At 44.2% G+C, this 20,076-nt stretch overlaps 1 protein-coding gene across 3 annotated transcripts in view; it reads left to right on the forward strand.

Annotated features, from left to right (window-relative positions):
• Window positions 1–20,076, forward strand: part of LOC119661346 — a 295,095-nt gene that overhangs the window by 187,482 nt on the left and 87,537 nt on the right. For all 3 annotated transcript variants that reach the window (XM_038070648.1, XM_038070650.1, XM_038070649.1), the window contains 2 exons: window positions 17,046–17,329; window positions 17,739–18,000. In XM_038070648.1, coding sequence (XP_037926576.1) covers window positions 17,046–17,329; window positions 17,739–18,000 — 546 coding nt within the window. The remainder of the gene's footprint in view (window positions 1–17,045; window positions 17,330–17,738; window positions 18,001–20,076) is intronic.

Here is a 20,076-nt window from a genome sequence, read left to right on the forward strand (position 1 = left end):
GGAGAGTATGTTAGTTTCCGTTTCCGTTGTGCCGACATTAAGACCATTTTAGGAACACTATGCAGAGTTTAGGTCTCCGCTTCACCCATTCTTCATCGATTTGGGAAAGGCTTTTGACGAGCGTTAATAGAGAGTATAATTCGAGCGGGACATTTAAGAGATAATCGCTGTTATCAAAGCGACAAATGACGGCACAAAGTGCCACATCCTGCATCAATCCCACCAGGGTTGTATTCTGTCGAAGATGCTATTTCTTTGCATTAACCTTTAAACTGCGGTAAATATTCGCCTTTGCATGAATGAATTTCTAAAAAGGAACCCACGACGTACGACTCCAGAGTTGGTTAGTTGAATTGATTGATTGAAGTTTGCAATTATGCCCGACCGGCTCCTATGGCAGAGATGGTGATTTGAAGGCAGCACGAAATTCTATTGATTCGATGCTGCGATTTCATCTGCGTCTGTATTTAACTGCAAGTCTCTAGAACATTGCGTGCAAAGTAGTAATGCATCGCTTATGCCTTTTCTTGTTTTATACCGCAGACTTATACATTTATAACAAGGGGCCACACATTCCGCACTTTCCGAGTCATTACCCTTTCTTTGATGATAGTTCCCTTAAGCACTGGTGGTGACCACGCAATATTTGATGACGCAAGTGAACTCCTTCGATCTTGTGAATCCCAGCACTGAACCACCTATTTGACATATGGAGATCGATTAATGGCTACCAGAGAAGATTCACGTGTTTACCGTGTATCGCATTTGACTTCTAGTCATTGATCGATCACGTTAAGTTAATTGAAATTGCCAGATTCGTTTTCGCCCACGGCAGTATTCCAAAAAAGTCGGGAAACCGGAAGCTCGGCGCTCCAGGTTTTTTTTTTTAAAGGTTTTGTTTGTTTCTTCTGTGAGTATATTTGAGTGCAGCACTATCTCATTTGTACGTAGCCCGTTATGTACATGCATTTAACATGTCAGACTATTCACTTTAGGGTGACATTGATATTTAGTTGCAGTAAATTTACACGGTAAAGTCAACTTTGAGCTACTGTAACTTTGTTAGTGATAGTATGATTTTGATAACTCCGAGATAAACTTAAGGGGGTTTTTACTTAATTTCCCTAAAAATCTTGTATTATATTATTATTAAATTAATTTGAGCAGATATCGATATGGAGAGTATTTTGAGGTCTGTACACCATATAGAGGCAGCTTCATGATTTTTTTCAGATTTTTCGGTTGAGTAGTTTCTGAGAATGGGTCCGTTAAAGAAATCACCACTTTCCACCCCTCCCACTCCCCGCTTTTCTAACAAACATAACTAAAATCGGCTCCGAAAATTACTAATCGAGACCTTTCATTTGATACCCAACATGACTATATTTGGTGAAAAAAATGTTTACACCATCCTTTTGCACTCCCCTCAAATCTCAACGTAGAAGATATCATTCACTGCATGTCTGCACGTTCACAGTTCCCACCTTCTCACCAAATATCGTGTCAATCGATATAGCCGTTTCTGAGAAAAGTGCGTGTGACCGACAGACAGGCAGAAAGACAGACAGACAGACATTGAACTGATTTTAATAAAGTTTTGTTTTGGAAACAAAACCTTAATAAAAACACTTTGAATTTTCTTATTTTGTTCTTCGGGGAGCGACGTGATCCTAGCACCATCCTTGAGTTAATTAGCCAAGTGTGCGAGGTCTTGGCAAAGGCTTTAACGTAATCGAGACGCTAATTCCTCCGCTTATTTGATGTTGATTTATTCTATGTGACAGCTTACGGTGATTTATTCAATGTGCCTGCTGATGGTGTATTCTGGGAAACTTCTCGTACAAGAAGCTCTACACTTGATGGAAGTCAGAATGTCCTTACGCTTTCGAATTATTTACATTTCGCGTAGCTTTCTCTTCAGTAATATTCGAAAATAATTTCTGTAGATTGCAGGATGGCAAGCAATTTTATTAGTATTCCGGATGGGCAAATTACAGTACCATCCTTTCACACTATCTTTCAAATATGGAAAAAGAAGGCGAGTCCGGTGGAATGTTTAAAATTATTATTCTAGACCATGAATATTATGAACGCACTTCTGATGGTGAGACATTGTTCAAGCTACCATAAACAATGCCGGGTTTAGCAAGAATTGTGGAACTATTAATGCAGTGCACGCTATGACGTTACTTACGGATAAACACTGTAAAAAGCGACGCGGAAACAACAGAGCGATTTAAGTACTTTCCATCGGTGATTCAGTTAATAGTTGCGCTATCGAATTGCTTCACACATCAGCGAAATTTGTATGAAGTATTTTTCCATAATTAATGTCGGGTTTTATTGTTCGTCCCTCCCGTCGCCCTCTATAGTTTTGAGTACTGGCCGGGATATGATGTTCTACTAGCTATGGTTTTGGTCATTGCGACACCTAGAAATCAAACCCCATTGCGATTATTGTCCTCGAGGGCTAGTTGTCCTTTGCGGAACCAAACCACCCCATTCATTTTATAGTGGTTCATTTGATAAATAATTTCTAAGATGACAGTTTTTTACTTTCCCTATATACCCGCCGCATTCAGCTATTCAGATTCAGATTTCACAACCGGGCTTAGGATCAGATAGGGTGGAGTAATATTTCCGAGTTGTCATAATCTTGTCAGATGCCTGCTTTTACCTAACACCAACACTGATTGCCAAGCAGTTACCCTCGGGGGATCCTACCTACTTCAAATGTTGTGGTGGTGGTTGTGTACTTCTGCATGGTTCGAACGAGACTGCATGAGAGCCTGAGAGATATAGGTATAGCCTGTGTAGCTAACAAAATTCTGGGAACTATAACCAATCTCACGAGATGCCAAGTTTTCTTAGTTTCTCGAGCCAGTGGCTCACAGTTTACCTTCTTTTTCACGAATGTCTATTCAATGTTACTATTAGATTTGCCGATCTCAATATATGCCGTGAGCAGAGCCTGCGGGTGATATCGGTAAACGGAACATGTTCCCGTGATCAGCCCATCCTTGTATGCAAGCGCCCTGATGAATAATTTTATATACAGCATTATTGCAGCGGCGCCATAGCATTGCGGCGAAAAATGAGTTCTACATAGGATCTATCTTGTAAGTTTTTTATAGGCCTGGGTGGTGATAATGCCGCCAGAAATCCCTTTGTCTCAGCAAGGAGACCTCTAGTATTCAGTTATTTTTGAGGACAGTTCTACTCCAAGCCCAATTGTCAGTGCTCCAGTTGCCAGCAAAATAGAAAGTTTAAAATCCACTATACACTTCGAAAACCGGACAAAATTGACACATTTTACAAATGTTTCATAAGACATCCACACGGCGAGTAAGCCAAACAATTTCGAAACTGAGGAGTTTGGTAGGTGCATTACCGTACCACGATTCAATGTTGGTAGGATGTGGAGAAGAAGGAGTGCATCAAGGGATGGTGGCCAATGTGTGGTTAAGGTTTGGGACGTCTCTATATATGCAAAGGGGGGGGGGGGGAGTGTAAATTCTTTTCCACCCGGGACTGGAAAGCGTTTTTTTCTTTCATGGGCGCATTTTCAGAACCTACCCAACTGAAAAATCATGAAGTTGCCTTCGTAGTGCCTAGGCTGCGAAATACTCTTCATATCAGTATCTTTTTAATAATGGCATATTACTTTGATTTTTGCCGTTGATTGTAAAACTCCCCTCAAGTTAGTAGTGGAATCATGAAATTTTGCAGCAATGAAAGCTGTAACATAGAACATGATTCTAGTAAATCGTACTGTTATTAACAAAGTAATATTTGGTCAAATTTACCGCTTGAGAGCAAATTCTAAAATCTTGAAAGTCCCGACATATGTAATATGTATATCACGATTAAGGTACAAATGGAACAAATAGAAGAAATGCGTAAAACTTTTCATTCCCTGAAGCGTCCCCTTATTGAACCTTATTAGGATCGATCTGATGTCTGTCTGTCCATCTATTTGTCACATCCGATTTATTCGAAAATGGCTGGGTCGGTTGTCACAAAAATAAGTGAAAGCATGCGGTATGTTGTTCTCTTTTCGTAGAGCAAGTGGCGTCATTTTGTGTTAAGTTTATTGGGGGCTTCCCATATACGTGAATGGAGGGTGCAACATTTTTTTTCACAGATGGTGGCATGCGGGGAAGGGCTCAATTAGTACTTTTCGAAACTGGTCCCATATTCAATATCGAGTGAAGCCTAGGGGAGTGAGGGACTAAAATATGACACCCAAAAAGTATAACAAGTCTCGTCTTCAGTACCTATCTATCTAAAAAAACAGTGGTGCATCTAAAAGAAATCTAGGCCTCAACGTACATCCCGTTCCGATATCTACACAAATAAAGTTAATAATAGCATATTCGAATATTTTAGAAATTTACCCGGAAACCCCCCTTAAGTTCATGCTAGAACTACAAAATTTGGCACGCGCATAAGGTATAACACAAGGCATAACTTTGAAGTTTGAAGGACATCCAACTATTGTAAACAAAGTTCTAGAACGCGAAAGATTTACATTTTGTGTGAATTTCTCGCATTCTAAAACGTGTATGACGTCATCATAACATATCAATTCGTCAATACCACAACGAAATGAGTTCCCATGAATGGGATCGGAAACAATTTTTTTTGTTTTACTTTTTTAGTCATTTGTATATGAATATCAATTACTTCAAACAGACATATGTGTATGTAGGTATATAGCATGTGCATGCTAATGATGTTTGCGGGTGGTGTCTAATTCAGATAGAAATATTTCTACATTAAACCAGCCGTATTTAATATATGTATTATACATACGTATGGTTTTTTTTTGTGCGTACACGGAGGTGGAAAATCTTAGAAAGACACGTCCGCCGCAGCTCCGCCGCCCGAACGGCGGAACTACCGCGGGCGCGTGTGGGATTCACACCCACTAAAAACCATCCCCGGTCTCTCCAGCCCCAGCCCCGCGGGACCACCATTCAGGTATTACTTCGCGGGGTAGGTTTGCTCTTAGGCACTCATCCTTCACCTATTTGCAGCTTTCCTCCTACTTTGTTCCTTCAGGAACTCCTCCTGCATTTGGATGATTGCGGAGCTAACCGTAAGCCACTTCTTCTCGGACTCCAGCATCTCAGTAACCAAGTTCTCCGGGGTCCCGCTCCTGCCCAGCACCTGGTTTAAGCTCCTTCTCTCCATCGCAAATCGTGGGCAGTGAAACATCAAATGCTCTGGATCCTCCGGTATACCATCGCATCTGGGACAGTTCGGAGAATCATCCAACCCAAAGCGGTGCAGATACTCCTTGTAGCAACCACTGTGTCCCGTGAGGAACTGGGTAATGTGGTAGTTGGTCTCCCCATGTTTTCGCTCAAGCCACACCCTAATGTTGGGAATGAGCCTGTGCGTCCACCGACCTTTCGTAGACTCGTCCCATCTGCGTTGCCAGAAATCATGCGACTCTGACCTTGCCGCATTTCTACGCTGCGCATGCCCCCTCCATATGTCTTGCATTGTACAGGACACTCATTTCTTTGGCCAGAATGTCAACCGGGATCATGCTTGCCACCACCAATACTGCCTTATCTGATGTGGTTCTAAAAGCACTGCAAACCCTCAAAGCCATCCGCCGGTAAACCGAGTTCACCTGCTTCCGTCTCTAAGAGCTTGCAAGCGCCTCTGCCCACACAGGCGACGAGTAGAGCAGGATGGAGCGCACCACTCCGGCTAGCACCAACCTCCGGCAATGTTTCGGTCCACCAATATTTGGCAAGTGCCGTGGTGGCACTGGCTGCCTTTTGGCATGCATACTCTAGGTGTTCCCTAAAACTCAATTTGGTGTCAATTATTACCCCCAGGTATTTGATAGCCGGCTTTGATGCGACCGTATGTCCATCGACCTCCACTTTTACAGTGTTATTTTTCCTGCGTTTCGTTATCAAGACCGCTTCCGTTTTCGCGTCCGCCAAGGTCAGCCCGGCCTTTTCTAGCCAGGACTTTACTGCTCTCACTGTTTCCGTTGCGTAAACCTCCACATCTTCTGGGTGTTTTGCTGCAACAACCACAGCTAGGTCATAAGCAAAGCCGACAATCGTAGTCCCCTCTGGGACGGGAAGAGCAAGCACCCCATTATACATGATATTCCACAACAGGGAACCAAGCACCGAGCCCTGTGGTACCCCGGCTGTGACAATATACTCTTTGGGGCCCTCATCCGTCCCGTACCAGAGAGTCCTCTCTGAGAGGTAGTTTTCCACCAAATTCACTAAGTATCCGGGGACACCTATGTCAGCTAACGCCCCTTTAATTCTATTCCAGTTGGCCGAGTTGAATGCGTTTTTGACATCCAACGCCACCACGGCACAGCAGCCGCCAGAAATCAGTGCACCGTTTGCCAGGTTTACCACCATGCCAATTGCGTCTACCATAGAGTGGGCGCGTTGGAAACCAAACTGGCGTTCCGACAAACCATTGCTGGCTGCGACGATGGGCAGGAGTCTGTTGTAGATGACTCTCTCCATCATCTTCCCCATTGTATCCAACAAGCAGATAGGACGATACGACGCTGGGTTTCCAGCTTGCTTGCCAGGCTTCGGAAGAAACACCAACTTTTGCTTTTTCCACTGGGCAGGGAATATTCCTTCTTTTAGGCACGCCTCGAAGGTGTTGGCGAAAAGGTCGGGACTAGTCTTCACTGCCAGTTTCAAAGCTCGGTTGGGCATGCCATCCAAACCCGGGGCCTTGTTATCACCGAACCTACCACATATTTCCCGCAGCTCCTCCACAGTTACAGGCGGTATTATGCCGTCATTTAGCTGGACAAAAATTTGCCTTCTCCTATTTTCGTGGTGAGGGAACAGAGTGGTAACAATCTGTTTCAGGAGGCGCGGACAGGTCACCTGGGGTGATTTCCGCAGCCTTTTCATCACCACTCTGTAAGCCTCGCCCCAAGGGTTTATGTCGGCATGGTCGCACAGCTGTTTGAAGCAATTCTTTTTGCTCCTCCGAATGGCTTCCTTTAGGCGGCCACGCAATTGCTTGTGTGCCTCCTCTCGACCGTCACCACCGGGTTTTCCCCTGAGCCTCTGGCAAAGCCTCCTTGCCCGAAAACATGCAGCTCGCAAACTTGCGATTTCATTGTTCCACCAGTAGTTGGGTTGCCTACTGGGGAGCAATCGCCTTCTGGGCATAGTAGCATCGCATGCTTCCGTCACCCATCGAGTGATCTGCGTGGCTTTCTCTCCAGCCGTACCATTCAGGGATATGTCAGATTTGAGCACCGCGGAAAACGTGTCCCCCTCGAAAGCTTTCACTGTCCAGCCAACCATACCACCCGGCATTCTGCGAGAAATCTTTTTCGAGCCGCCCTTGATCTCTATGCAGATTGCCTGGTGGTCGCTGTGCGTATAGTCCTCACTGACATGCCAAGCGATTCTACTGGCTAAAGTCTCACGTATGTCAGGTTCACTATAGACCCCAGGCCCCTTCCCCGGAAAGTGTACGAAGATCCAACATTCGCCAGTACCACGTCCAGCTCTGCGAATACCTCGAGGAGAACACGTCCCCTGACATTAGTTATCCGGCTGCCCCATTCAAGAGCCCACGCATTGAAATCGCCTCCTATTATGATCGGCCAACGCCCTCGTGCATCCAAAACAAGAGCAGCAAACATCCGTTCATACTCGACGAGTGTAGCGCTGGGTGGAGTATTGCAGCTGTAGATGTGGACGCCCTTCACCTTCGCTCTGATGAAGCCCTCCTCCGGGTGCTCCATTATTTCCTGGAAGACTTGTTCTCCACAAGTCCACAGCGCTGCTTGGCCCGTTTGGTCTTTGACCCAAACGCTACCACCACGGTTTCAGTATGGTTCACTTAGTATGGCCACATCGATGTTTTTCTCGCGAATGGTTTGTGCGAGTAGATCCTGCGCCGCCTCGCAGTGGTTGAGGTTGATTTGTATCAACCTCATCTGCGATTTGTGCTAAGGGCTCTTCTGTATTCCGGGCACCTGCTGCTGCCCGCAATGTGCCGATGGTCCACACCCTCCTTTCCTTTGCACAGTAGACAATTTGGGTCAGCTCCGCAGTCCTTGCTGATATGGCCTTCCACTCCGCATCTCCTGCATTGCTTTGACCTGTCATTTGGGTTAGTGCATGCCTTCGCAATGTGACCAAAGCCAAGGCATCTAAAGCACCGTTTTAACGCCACCTGTTCCTTAAGACGACACATAACCCAGCCTTTTCTCACTCTCCCTGCTGCTAACAGTTTGAGTGCGTTCTCCACTGGTAAGCTGATGATGGCGGTTTGTGTTCCCCCATAGGCTTTCCTTAGCGTTTTCACCACTGACTCTTGTAGTCCGGCAAGATCGAACTGTTTCTCCAACGCTTCGCGAACCTCCTCCTTCGTCGTGATTTCATCTATATCTTTGCAGATTATAGTGATCTCCGGCCTGCTAGCTCATATGTCGGCTTCCTGCCCTAATGTCTTCCCGATTTGGCTTAAGAATTTGTCCGCGGTTACATCCTTGGATTTCTTAAGTTCCAACATAAGATCTCCTTTCTGGGACCGTCTAATGCGGCTGACATTGTCTCCCAAATTGGTGAGTTCGGGGTCTGTCTTCACTTTCCTGAGAATGTCGGCGTATGACCCTTCGCCCCGTTTGGAAATGAAAATCACCTCCGGTCTAATCTTCCTCCGATAACTTTTTTTCCGCGGTTCTACCTTCCTCCAAGCTTCCGCATCCGCCTTTGAAGGTTCGATCCCTTTTCTCGAAGTAGCCACTGCAGTATTTTCACTGGCAGCTTCAGACGTACTTTTCATGAACTCCGCCTTTTTGGGAGTTGAGTACTTTTTTCTTTTCGGGGTTTGCTGGCCTGTTGAGTCATTCAGCTTCTCGCGCAGCCTCTTCCCCGGTTTCTCCCCTTTTGTGTTTTGAACCGGCGTTACTTGAGTTGCCTTTTCCAATCGGCGACTTCCCTACTCGTTCATCCTGGGCCTTGCCGTACGTCAAACGGATGCCTCCTATCATGGCCCTTATATCATTTGTATATGAATATCAATTACTTCAAACAGACATATGTGTATGTAGGTATATAGCATGTGCATGCTAATGAAGTTTGCGGGTGGTGTCTAATTCAGATAGAAATATTTCTACATTAAACCAGCCGTATTTAATATACGTATTATATATGTACATACGTATGCTTTGTGCACGAAGTAAATCGGAAATATGGGTACGATCAATTTATATATTATATTATATCTGCAGTATTCGGAAATAGGCAGTTTGTTTGTTTAGGGCGGGCATAATATCTATGGCTGTAATATGTACGTACCTCTTGTAGTTTGGAAAAAAGAGTGAATATGTTGGGTTTGTAGCTATTTACGGATAGAAAAATATGCGGGTTTGTGTTTGCGGGGTCCTGCATTGGGTCCTTTTTAGGCATAAGAGAGGCAATCCCCGCATCGGGGAAGGGTGGTCCTCTGACCGACTAATGAGCTTATTCATGCTATCTGCCAAGTGGCAGTCTATACTGGTGAATTTTTTGTATCAGAAATTATTCATCCAATCCAAGCTAGGGCCAGTTCTTTGAGCTGATTCGCCGACCTTCCTCTTCGATAACATCTGCAAAATTCATTTCCGCATGGCATGGCGAGTGTTTTCAGTGGTAATGCAGGGCGGGTGATCCCTAAAGTCTACTTCGGTTTTTTTTTTGCTTTCGTTATCGGAAGCTGGTCTGTATGCTCCTTTGAATTCATTAAGTGATCTGTAAAAAACTCCGCATATTCCTCGCGTACTTTTCATTCTGAACATGTCTGGAGTGAATTTCTCTATACAGTCGCAATCGACAGAAAGTTTCCGCTTGAGTTGGTTCAGAATACCACTGACTCTACGCCCCTGATATAGCGCCCCTATGCAACGAGTTACGGTCCACCAAGCCTCCGATCCTGTCTCGCTCCATCGCGCCTATAACGTGACAATATCCGCAGCCTCCTCAGCAAGTCACGAATCGGAACACAGCCCCCTTTTTGACATCGTTACTGTCACCAACGAATCTCCGACAAAAGACAACAACACCAACCGGGTGATTGCATGTTTCAAGCTGATTTATCCCCATGAAGTTGACGTCTCGGCAACCCTTCTATCTGGCCTTAAGGTGTATTTATCAAGCCATACATGCGCCCCAATTCGCCCCAATTGTCGAGTTATATAGCAGCATCCATGTTTACTGTCCGTCTGTTATATGTTAGGGGTTTAAGAACCAAGCTGGGGCCGTTCAATTTACCCGCGCTGGCTCAGCAAAACTATGCCATCTCTATCTCCGAAACCTGGCTGGATGATGTTTTATTAAATTCCAAGCTCTTCGAAGGGTACTCCACTTTCCGCTGTGACAGGGACCGGGATGCATTTCCACCGGCGGTGGGTCTTAATTGTAATAAAAGATACACTCACCGCCAAACTCGTCTTCTCCTCCTCTGGCTTTCCTTTTGACTGCGTTGCTCTTCGTGTCTCCCCGCCCAACTTCCTCCCGTTAATTGTATCTTGTATATATGTCCCCTCTGCTTGCCTTTCTCACCTGTATGAAGAATTGTTTGAAAGTTACTTACTGTCAGATTCCCTTTCCTCCCTTTCTTCCTTTGCGGAGATTTTAACCTCGCCATGCTCCACTAGCCTAATGATCCTAGCTTTCCAATTCCTTCCAACAACCTATCCCATTCTTCCTTTCTACTTTCTTACTTTATGAACACCTGCCTTGCCCTTAATTTCAATACTACCAAAAACTCCTTGGGCCTTTCTTACCAATCTCCCCGAGCGCCATCTCTCTTTATTTCCTTCCACATCTCCGTATGTCAAAACAGTCGCTCACCACCCCACGCTTGAATTTGAAGCGAAGCTCTCTCGCTCAAAACCCAAAACCAAACGTAAATCTACTAAGTTCAACTTCCGCGAAGCCAATTTTGACGATCGAAACTTAGCTTTAGCGTCTTTCAACTGTGACGTCAATGGTTAGAAAAGCTCGTAAAAGGTAGTTATTGAACTACTACCTAACTGCAGACTACTCCGAATTTCTGGCTATTCCTCTCCTTACGCCTTCCTTGGTTGAGTTCCTTATTGGTAATCTTGACCCCAATGTCGGACCTGGCCCCGATGCGCTTCCTAACCGCTTCTTCCTTAACTGCAGAAAACACATTTCCTTCCCCTTGAGTATAATCTACAACAAAAACCTAGAAGAATGCTACTTTCCCCATCTCTGGAAAGAGGCTCTTATCATCGCTATCCTTAAGAGCGGAGACCATTCTGTTGCTGTGAACTACCGCCCCATTTCTCTTTTCTCCTTTTGCTCTGAAATCCTGGGAAGGTACGTCAACGACTGGTTGACCGCGCACTTCGGCCACCTCATTGCCAAAGAGCAGCATAGTTTCATTAAACATAGATCTACGGCATCAAACCTTCTGGTCTTACCAACTTTGTTGCTAAATGCTTTAATTCACGATAAGAGGTATATGTTATTTATACCGATTTCTGCAAAGCCTTTGATACCGTTGGCCATAACATTCTCCTCTCTAAACTTTAATTACTGGACTTCCTTCCGTAAGTCATCTCTTAGCTTTCCTCCTATCTCTCATATCGTTCCTGCAAAGTTTCTTTTCATGGTTACTCATCTTGTTCCTTCTCCCCTTCCTCTGGTGTTCCCCAATGCTCTACACTTGGCCCGCTACCCTTTCTGTTTTTTATCAATGACCACGCCTCCATCCTCACCTGCCTGTATTTGCTTTCACTACTGACCTGCTTCAAAGAGCTGGTTGTAATATTCGACGACAAAGTTCGTTTCAATTCCCACTTTGTTGACATCATCGATAGAGCTTCCAAAATGTCTGGTTTTATCCCACGTTCCTCCTCCGATTTTACCTCAATTCAGCCTTCCTTAAAACTCTTCTATTCCTTTGTCAAAAACATCTTTGAATATATGCTGTATAGTCTGACCCCCCTTCCGCATTCGTGAGTGCCGCGCTCTTGAAGTTGTATAACGCAAATTCACCAGGTTCAACATTCAGGTTGGTTATCTATCACGACTGCGTACCCTCAATATCCCTTACCTGCAGCAACGCCGTATCTTCCTTGATATGTGTACTCTTTTCGAAATTTGCAGTTATCTGATGGACTGCTCCGCCATTTCGGATATTACTTTCCGTATCGCCTCGTCTCATAACACACGTAGTGCGGACATTTTTGATATACCCTTCACGGAGCTCGAGGTTTACCTCCACTTTCCGATCCCGAGACTATGTCGTTCTTACGACGCCCTACAGCTTGAGTCCTTTGACACTATTTCCTTAGCAGCTGATCGCAGTATTCACTTCTTCACTGCGTATGCACCACAGACAGGTAGACCTGATGCCGAGAAAGATGCCTTTTGGCAATTTCTCGATGAAAAGACTTGTCAGGTGCCTGCTGACGATTACATAATCATTGCCGGCGACCTTAATGGTCCTGTGGGCGAAAAGGCAGACGGTAACAAGTGCCATGGGGGAAAGGGGTTCGGAGCGCGCTATGAGGGTGGCGAGCGTATAATCGATTTTGCGGACACACATGACCTTGTACTTATGAATAGATGGTTCATCAAACGATTGTCTCATCTTCCTACATTTTATAGTCGGAACAGTAAAACGCAAATCGACTATATCCTCGTAAGACGCCAACATTTTACCACTGTCACTGATTGCAAAGTCGCTCTCTATGAGACCATAGCACCTCAACATAGGTCGTTGATTGCCGTCCTGCGAATTAAACCACCGATAAAACAGCGTGAGGAACGCACTGGCCCGCCGCGCATTAAATGGTGGCGATTTGGTGAGAAGAAAGAATAAACGGTCTCACTCATACGATTGCCGACCATTACGAATGTGGAAGAATCATGGAACCAAATGAAAGACACGATCCACAAAGCGGCCTCTGCAACCGTCGGGGTCAACAAGCCGGGTAAGCGGTACATCAACCGAGATACTTGGCTTTGGAATGATGCTGTTGAAATGAAAAGAAACGCCTCTACCACAAATTTCTCGACGATAAAACACCTGCTAATTGGCAAATTTATAAGAATACCAACCGGGAAGCAAAGAAAGCAGTCGCTGTCACCCGAGCGAACGATTTCAAAAATCTTTACGATAAACTGGACACTCGGGATGGCGAGAGAGATCTGCATCGACTTGCTAAAAGCCGTAATGAACGTACACAGGATATCGAACATTTCTGTTACGTTAATGACAAGAACGGTACTTTGCTTACCAATCGTCGAGCCGCAACGGATAGATGGCGAGAATACTTCGAGCAGATTTCAACTGAAGAATTTGCTCATCCTTCACTTCCACAATCATTGCCGACATTTGGAGCAGTTCCACCAGTCAGCGCAACTGAAGTCGAGGAGGCAATAAAACAAATGAAATCGGGGAAAGCAACAGGACCAGACGACATCGCATCTGAGCTCTGGAAAGCGAAGAGCTGGGACCCAACACTGTGGCTCAGGGAATTCTTTAACCGGGTTATCCAGGAAGGAAGAACACCATCTGACTGGCAAGAAAGTACCACTGTTCCAATATGGAAAAAGAAAGGTAGCCCAGCAGAATGTTCAAATTACCGTCCGATCCGGTTACTTTCCCATACCATGAAGATTTTTGAACGCCTTCTTGACAACCGTATTCGCGAAATCGTTGAAATAACCGTGAATCAAGTCGGATTTGTCAAGAACTGCGGAACTACTGACGCAATACACGCTGCGCGGTTACTCATGGAGAAACACCGTGAGAAGCATCGCCCTCTTTACATTGCGTTTCTGGATCTGGAGAAAGCGTTTGACCGTGTACCACACGAACTCATCTGGTATGCTTTACGACAACTCTTCGTGCCAGAAGAACTCGTGCGCTAGGTTCAATTGCTCTATCATGATCCGAAAAGTAAAGTTCGAGGTATGGCGGGTGTATCAAAACCGCTTCGTGTCTCTGTTGGTGTTCATCAAGGAAGTGCCCTCTCACCACTCTTTGTTCTTGTTACGGACACCGTCACACGGGATATCCAACGTCCAGCGCCTTACACACTGCTTTATGCAGATGATGTTTTCCTAGCATCTGATAGTAAAAATGATCTCGAGCAACTTGTTCAAAAGTGGAATGATCGCCTCATGCAACACGGTCTCAGATTGAATTTAAACAAAACTGAGTTTTTGACGACCGATCCCCATGAAACAGGCACAATTACTGTCATTGGCAGTGATCTGCCCAGAACTGAGCGATTTAAATACCTCGGGTCAACGCTATCAGCTAATGGACAACTGCGTTATGAAATTGCTTCACGCACGTTCCACAACTGGTGTTCTTTGTGATCGACGTATCAAGGAACGTGTCAAATCTAAAATTTACCGCAATGTCGTCCGTCCAGTCGCTCTCTATGGTTCTGAGTGTTGGCCGACTATAAAAGACAATGAACGGCGTCTTGCGGTAATGGAGACGAAGATGCTACGTTGGGCTAGTGGCGTGAGACGTTTTGATCACATCCGAAATGAGGATATCCGCGATCGTTATGGGGTTACACCGATCGTGGAAAAGTTGCGAGAGAAGCGTCTTGGATGGTATGGTCACGCAATTCGTGCACTTGCCAAGATTGGTCTGAACATCAAAGTCGATCGTAAACGACCAAAAGGCAGACCTAAACAACGGTGGCTTGATACGCTAGATGGGGATTTAAAAGCCTCGAGATTGCACCCAGATCAGGCATTCGATAGAGCCAAATGGCGAAGCCGATCACGACGAGCCGACCCCGCTTGTGAACGGGACAAAGGCTGAAGAAAAAGAAGAAGACGCGTAAAATAAGCCATTCACTTGCTTCTCCCTCTGAGGACAATACGTAATAAGGAATTTGTTTTCTGTGTATTGTTCTCATTAAATAAATAAATAAATCGAGACATAAAATCATCATTAATTTGAGATAGAAGGTAGAGGCTGGAAATTCTTGCTCTATGCAAACAATCCATTTCCGAAAATTCTTTACACGCTCTTTGGAATTCTTCCCAAAGTGCTTCGGAAAATACTGTTGCCTGCAGGTGGGCGTGATGTTGTCGTCGCGCCGCAACGTCGAATTACTCCCCGATTGGCGCCGGGCGGCTCTAAGCGGGTCGAGGCGTCTTTCTTTTTTTTTACATTACCGGTGGCATATTATTTTATTCGAGTGCAGGTCCAAAATGTACAAGACCAGGGAAACGTGATTTTAGTTTATGGCAAAAAAAGGTCCGACATAGCTTCTAGTACAAACGATCTCGCTACTACTAAAAATGATTTTCCCCAATATTGACAATTTCAATGCACATTTTAAACAAGTCGGAATACCGGGAGCTCGCGCTTCGGGTATAAAGGTTTTGTGTTCATCTTATGTAAGAGACGCACATTTTTCTATCGGTATATAGCTACAAATCCAACATAATCCTTCATATTTTTCCAAACTACGAGACATACGTACATATTAGAGCCATAGATATCACGCTCACCCCAAACAAACAAACTGCCTATTACCTACTGTACACATATATGCACGTATCTAAATTTATCGTACCCATATTTCCGATTTACATCTTATATCTAACTGAATTAGGCACTACCCGCAAAGTTCATTAGCACGCATCTATTATATACCTACATACACACATGTCTGGTTGACAAATAACTAAAAAACTAAAACAAAATAATTGTCTGCGACCCATTTCGTAAGAACTCATTTCGTTGTGATATTGACGAATTGATATGTGATGATGACGTCATGCAGGTTGTAGAGTGAACGAAATTCACAAAAAATTGTAAAGTATTTTCACAAAAAATTGTAAAGTATTTTCTTCAAACTTGACCAAACTGTGCATTATATTCTTCATTACACGCATGCCAAATTTTGTACTTCTGGGATGAACATAAGGGGGGTGCCGGGTAAATTTCTAAAATGTGGGAATATACTATTATTAACTTTATTTGTGCAGATATCGGAACCGGATATATTTTGAGGCCTAGATTTCGTAGAGATGCACCATTGTGATTTTTTTCAGATATTTCGGTTGGATAGGTTCTGAGAACGATACCTGTTACACTTTTTGTGGGTCATATTTTAAACCCTAACTCCCCTATGTTTCATCTAATATCAAATATTGAACCAGATTCGAAAAGTACTAATTGGGACCTTTCATTTGATACCCTACATGGCTACATTCTGTGAAAAAAAAATTTGCACCCTCCATTCACATGTACGGGGAGCCCCCCCTTAAACTTAACACAAGATGGCGCCACTTACTGCATGTAAAGGGATCACCAGATTACATACTCTCACCAATTTTCGTGACAATCGGTCCAGCCGTTTCCGAATAAATCGGGTATGACAGACAGACAGACAGACATACAGACAGACAGACAGACAGACGGACAGACGGACAGACAGACACCGTCTCGATTCTAATAAGGTTTTGTTTCACACAAAACCTTAAAAAGAAAATTGCTTCATTTCAACAGACAGTAACCTACATTAAGTTAATTTCTGTTAAATTTCAGCCCACGTTTTTGCACACAGAATAATCGTTTCCGTAGTGAATCTGCGTAAAATCAAGGAATTTACAATTTAGAACGAATTTTCGTAGCCGATAATGGAATTGCTGTTTTTGACATTTCCATAATCACAGGATAGATACGAGTATCGTCCCGAAACTCTTGCTTGCTCTGGTTGCCATAGTTCCTTCCGAACTGCTTCTTGAAAACTCTGCAATTACAACTTTATTTTTATTCTGTCCTTCGGATTCTGTGACAATATCGTAAGCAAGAACTTGGCTTCCCGGAGATTCCTCACTTACATTTTTCATGTTACTATATTCGACTTTGTGAAACGTCGTGTCCATACGTTCCCATCAGCAAATATTCGTATTATGTTCCCATAATCCTTAGCTTACTTGACTTCACCGTTAAATCCCACTTACTTCGCTGCTCGCTTCACATAATAAACTTCCAATTTCCGCAACTACTTCCAGGGCGCTAAAGGAGGCCACTACATCTGCACTCTCCGGTCGGAAACTTTTCGACGGGAGCCTGGAAAAGCCGCTAACAACGAACTTCGAGTTGCTGAACTTGGTTCCTGACGACAGCGTGAAGAAGGGGAAGCTGTACGGGAGCGATGTGTCGACACATGGTCGTTCCCACAAGGCGCGGTTATCGGAGGCTGGCGCAACCAAATGGCGACACGTAGGATCTATATCCGGAACTAATGTGCAATTAGACACTATTGTTTGGCCGGGAGGCGATATCGTTGTATCCGGTGAGTATTTCAAATTGTGATAACTGCACGAAGGTTGCACGGTAAAGGGACCTAGCGGGGTACAGTGTGCTAATATGCAGTAGGATGAAAGGGTTTATATGGTAATGTATTGAAGCTAACGGTGCTTAAGCAACCAGCCTTGAGCGCAAACTAGCTGGAGGACAGTTTGAATATAATGGAAACTCCGAATTGAATACGCGGATGTGCACAGAAAAGTGACTGCACATAAACATGACCTCAGTGTACAGGAACGCATCGGTTTCAATAAATTTTGAAGCTATCTTTGTTGATATTTAAGTGCATAGAGGAGGACGAAATTTTGGAATTTAGATGCTACTAAAATTGAAAACCACTCCACCTTTGCAAAACCTGGTAATAACAATGAATTTGCTTTCTTTCTTTGCTAAAGGTCTTTCGGTGCAGTCAAAAACTATTTTTCGGATAGTTACGTCTTTAGCGCCGCCATTTGTGATGCAATCAGAATTGGATGAGGACGGATTATGTCTTAGAGGTCTACCTTGTCATAGGCTTTCACCAAGTGCCCCGCATAATTTGACGTTAATGTTTAACGCTATAGAGACACGTGATCGTTTTGAGGAGGACGCCATGGAACATGGAATGAAAAGCCCGCCGCAAGAGGAAACTAGTTCTTATGATCATTCGATGTACATGTGAGTGCTGAACCAGTATTTATGTTATTCCAAAAAACTATTTAGAATTATTCTGATATTATTTAATCATTTCGGTACCTTGTAGTGCGGGACTTCAAATTTTAGTATTATTTAGACTGCTTCTAGCATTAGATCAGAGTAGAAAGTGGTGGTGGATTTTGATATTCTATCGTTTACTCATCCACCTGCTTATGATCTGACGTAATCTGTTTCGTATAGCCCGATGGCAAGATTGTGCAAGAGTTGATCCCTTGGCCCCCAGAAAAGATGACCGGGAATGTTAATGAACAACCCGGCGGGGAGGGGGGTCACATTGTGACTGCACTTGAAGGAACCAATAAAACAATTGGTGTCCGGATAGCTCAGTGGTTAGAGCGCGAGGCTGATGTTATGTCATTATATACCGTGCAATGTTGAAATAAATGAAACATCGTGGCGTGGATCCTAACTTGATGTTTAACGGTGCGCTAGATGTTTGGTTTTCTATGTAACGATCATGCTCGGATGTGGGTACTCACTCCTCAGATAGAGGATTGGTCAGTAAACACTATATTGGCAAAAAAGAATTTCAGCCAGGTTCTAACTTAGAAAAGGTTTTACCGCTTTAGAACGATATGCGACACCAGAGGTTTCACTTTAGCAGAGCTTGAATTGAATCAAACCGTACAGTAACAATATAACGAAGCCGCAGAACCGACATTTCTGGCCCATGCGTGTGTAAATACAGAAACATAAATTCAAACTGTTTTACGTGCGTGGCACTCATTTTAACTGTTGTCTGAAAGTTACAAACCAACTAAGATCTTATCTGCAATGGTTCTTTTTTATTGCACTACATTTATTTTTTGACTTTTCTACCACATACAAAATAACAAAAAATTATTAAATCTTTAATTTAATCAGTCTTCATCCTGAGTCAGCATTTGGGAATATAAAGTAGTTAGCAGCCAATTATTTTAGTTTCTTCTTCTTTTTAATCAGCCTTTCCCCGTTCACAAGCGGGGTCGACTCGTCGTGATCGGTTTCGTTATTTGGTTTGGCTTTTAGATCCTCATCCAACACATAAAGCCGAGTCGTTTCGGCTGGCCTTTTGGTCGCTTACCACTTCGATGTTCAGAACAATTTTGGCAAGTGAATTCTCGTTAGCGCGAATTTCGTGACCATACCATCGAAGACGCCTCTCCCGCATTTTTTTCACAGCCGGTGCCACTCCCTATCGATCGCGAATATTCTCATTTCGGATGTAATCAAGACGTCTCACGCCACTAGTCCAACGCAACATCTTCGTCTCTATTATCGCAAGACGCTTTTCATTGCCTTTTTTAGTCGGCCAACAGTAAGTATAGAGAGCAATAGGACGGACGACATTGCGGTAAACTTTAGATTTGAGACACTCGTTCATACGTCGATCACAAAGAACACCAGTTGTGGAACTCCACTTCATCCAGATTGCGTTAGTGCGTGAAGCAATTTCATAACGCAGTTCTCCATATTTAAATCACTGAGTTCTAAGCAGGTCACTGCCGCTGGCAGTGATTGTGCCTGTTTCCTGTGGATAGGTCGTCAAAAACTCAGTTTTATTCAGATTTAATCTGAGACCGTGTTGCGTGAAGCGATCATTCCACGCTTCTAGAGCTCGGATGCGATGTCGTCAGGTCCTGTTGCTTTGCTAGACTTCAGTTGCGCTGACAGTTAAGTCCTTGGGGTTTTAACGTAGGCACCTGTCGTGGAGACTTAATCCTACGGTCTTCTTAAGACACGGATTGATTTTGGGACCACAATCAGAGCCCCGCTGTGACAAGCAACAACGGTACCAGTCTATGTAAGTACATGGCTTAACATTCATACTGGTGGATGCAAGACCTACCTAAATCTCTACCGAACTAAGGAGTATGGCACTCTTGTTGAAATGCAACACCACGTCGAGCCCGAAGGTCTCTTCTCGCTTGAGCATCACCAACAGCCCCCATGAAGCTTCCACTAGGGGGCCAACTGCAAACAACCGAGCTGTACTCATATACGACAGGAATTCTCCCGAAGTGTGTGAGTCCAGGGGCTACCCTGGTTCCCATGGTA

Source organism: Hermetia illucens, chromosome 1 (genome assembly GCF_905115235.1).
Source record: "Hermetia illucens chromosome 1, iHerIll2.2.curated.20191125, whole genome shotgun sequence".
Classification (NCBI taxonomy): domain Eukaryota; kingdom Metazoa; phylum Arthropoda; class Insecta; order Diptera; family Stratiomyidae; genus Hermetia; species Hermetia illucens.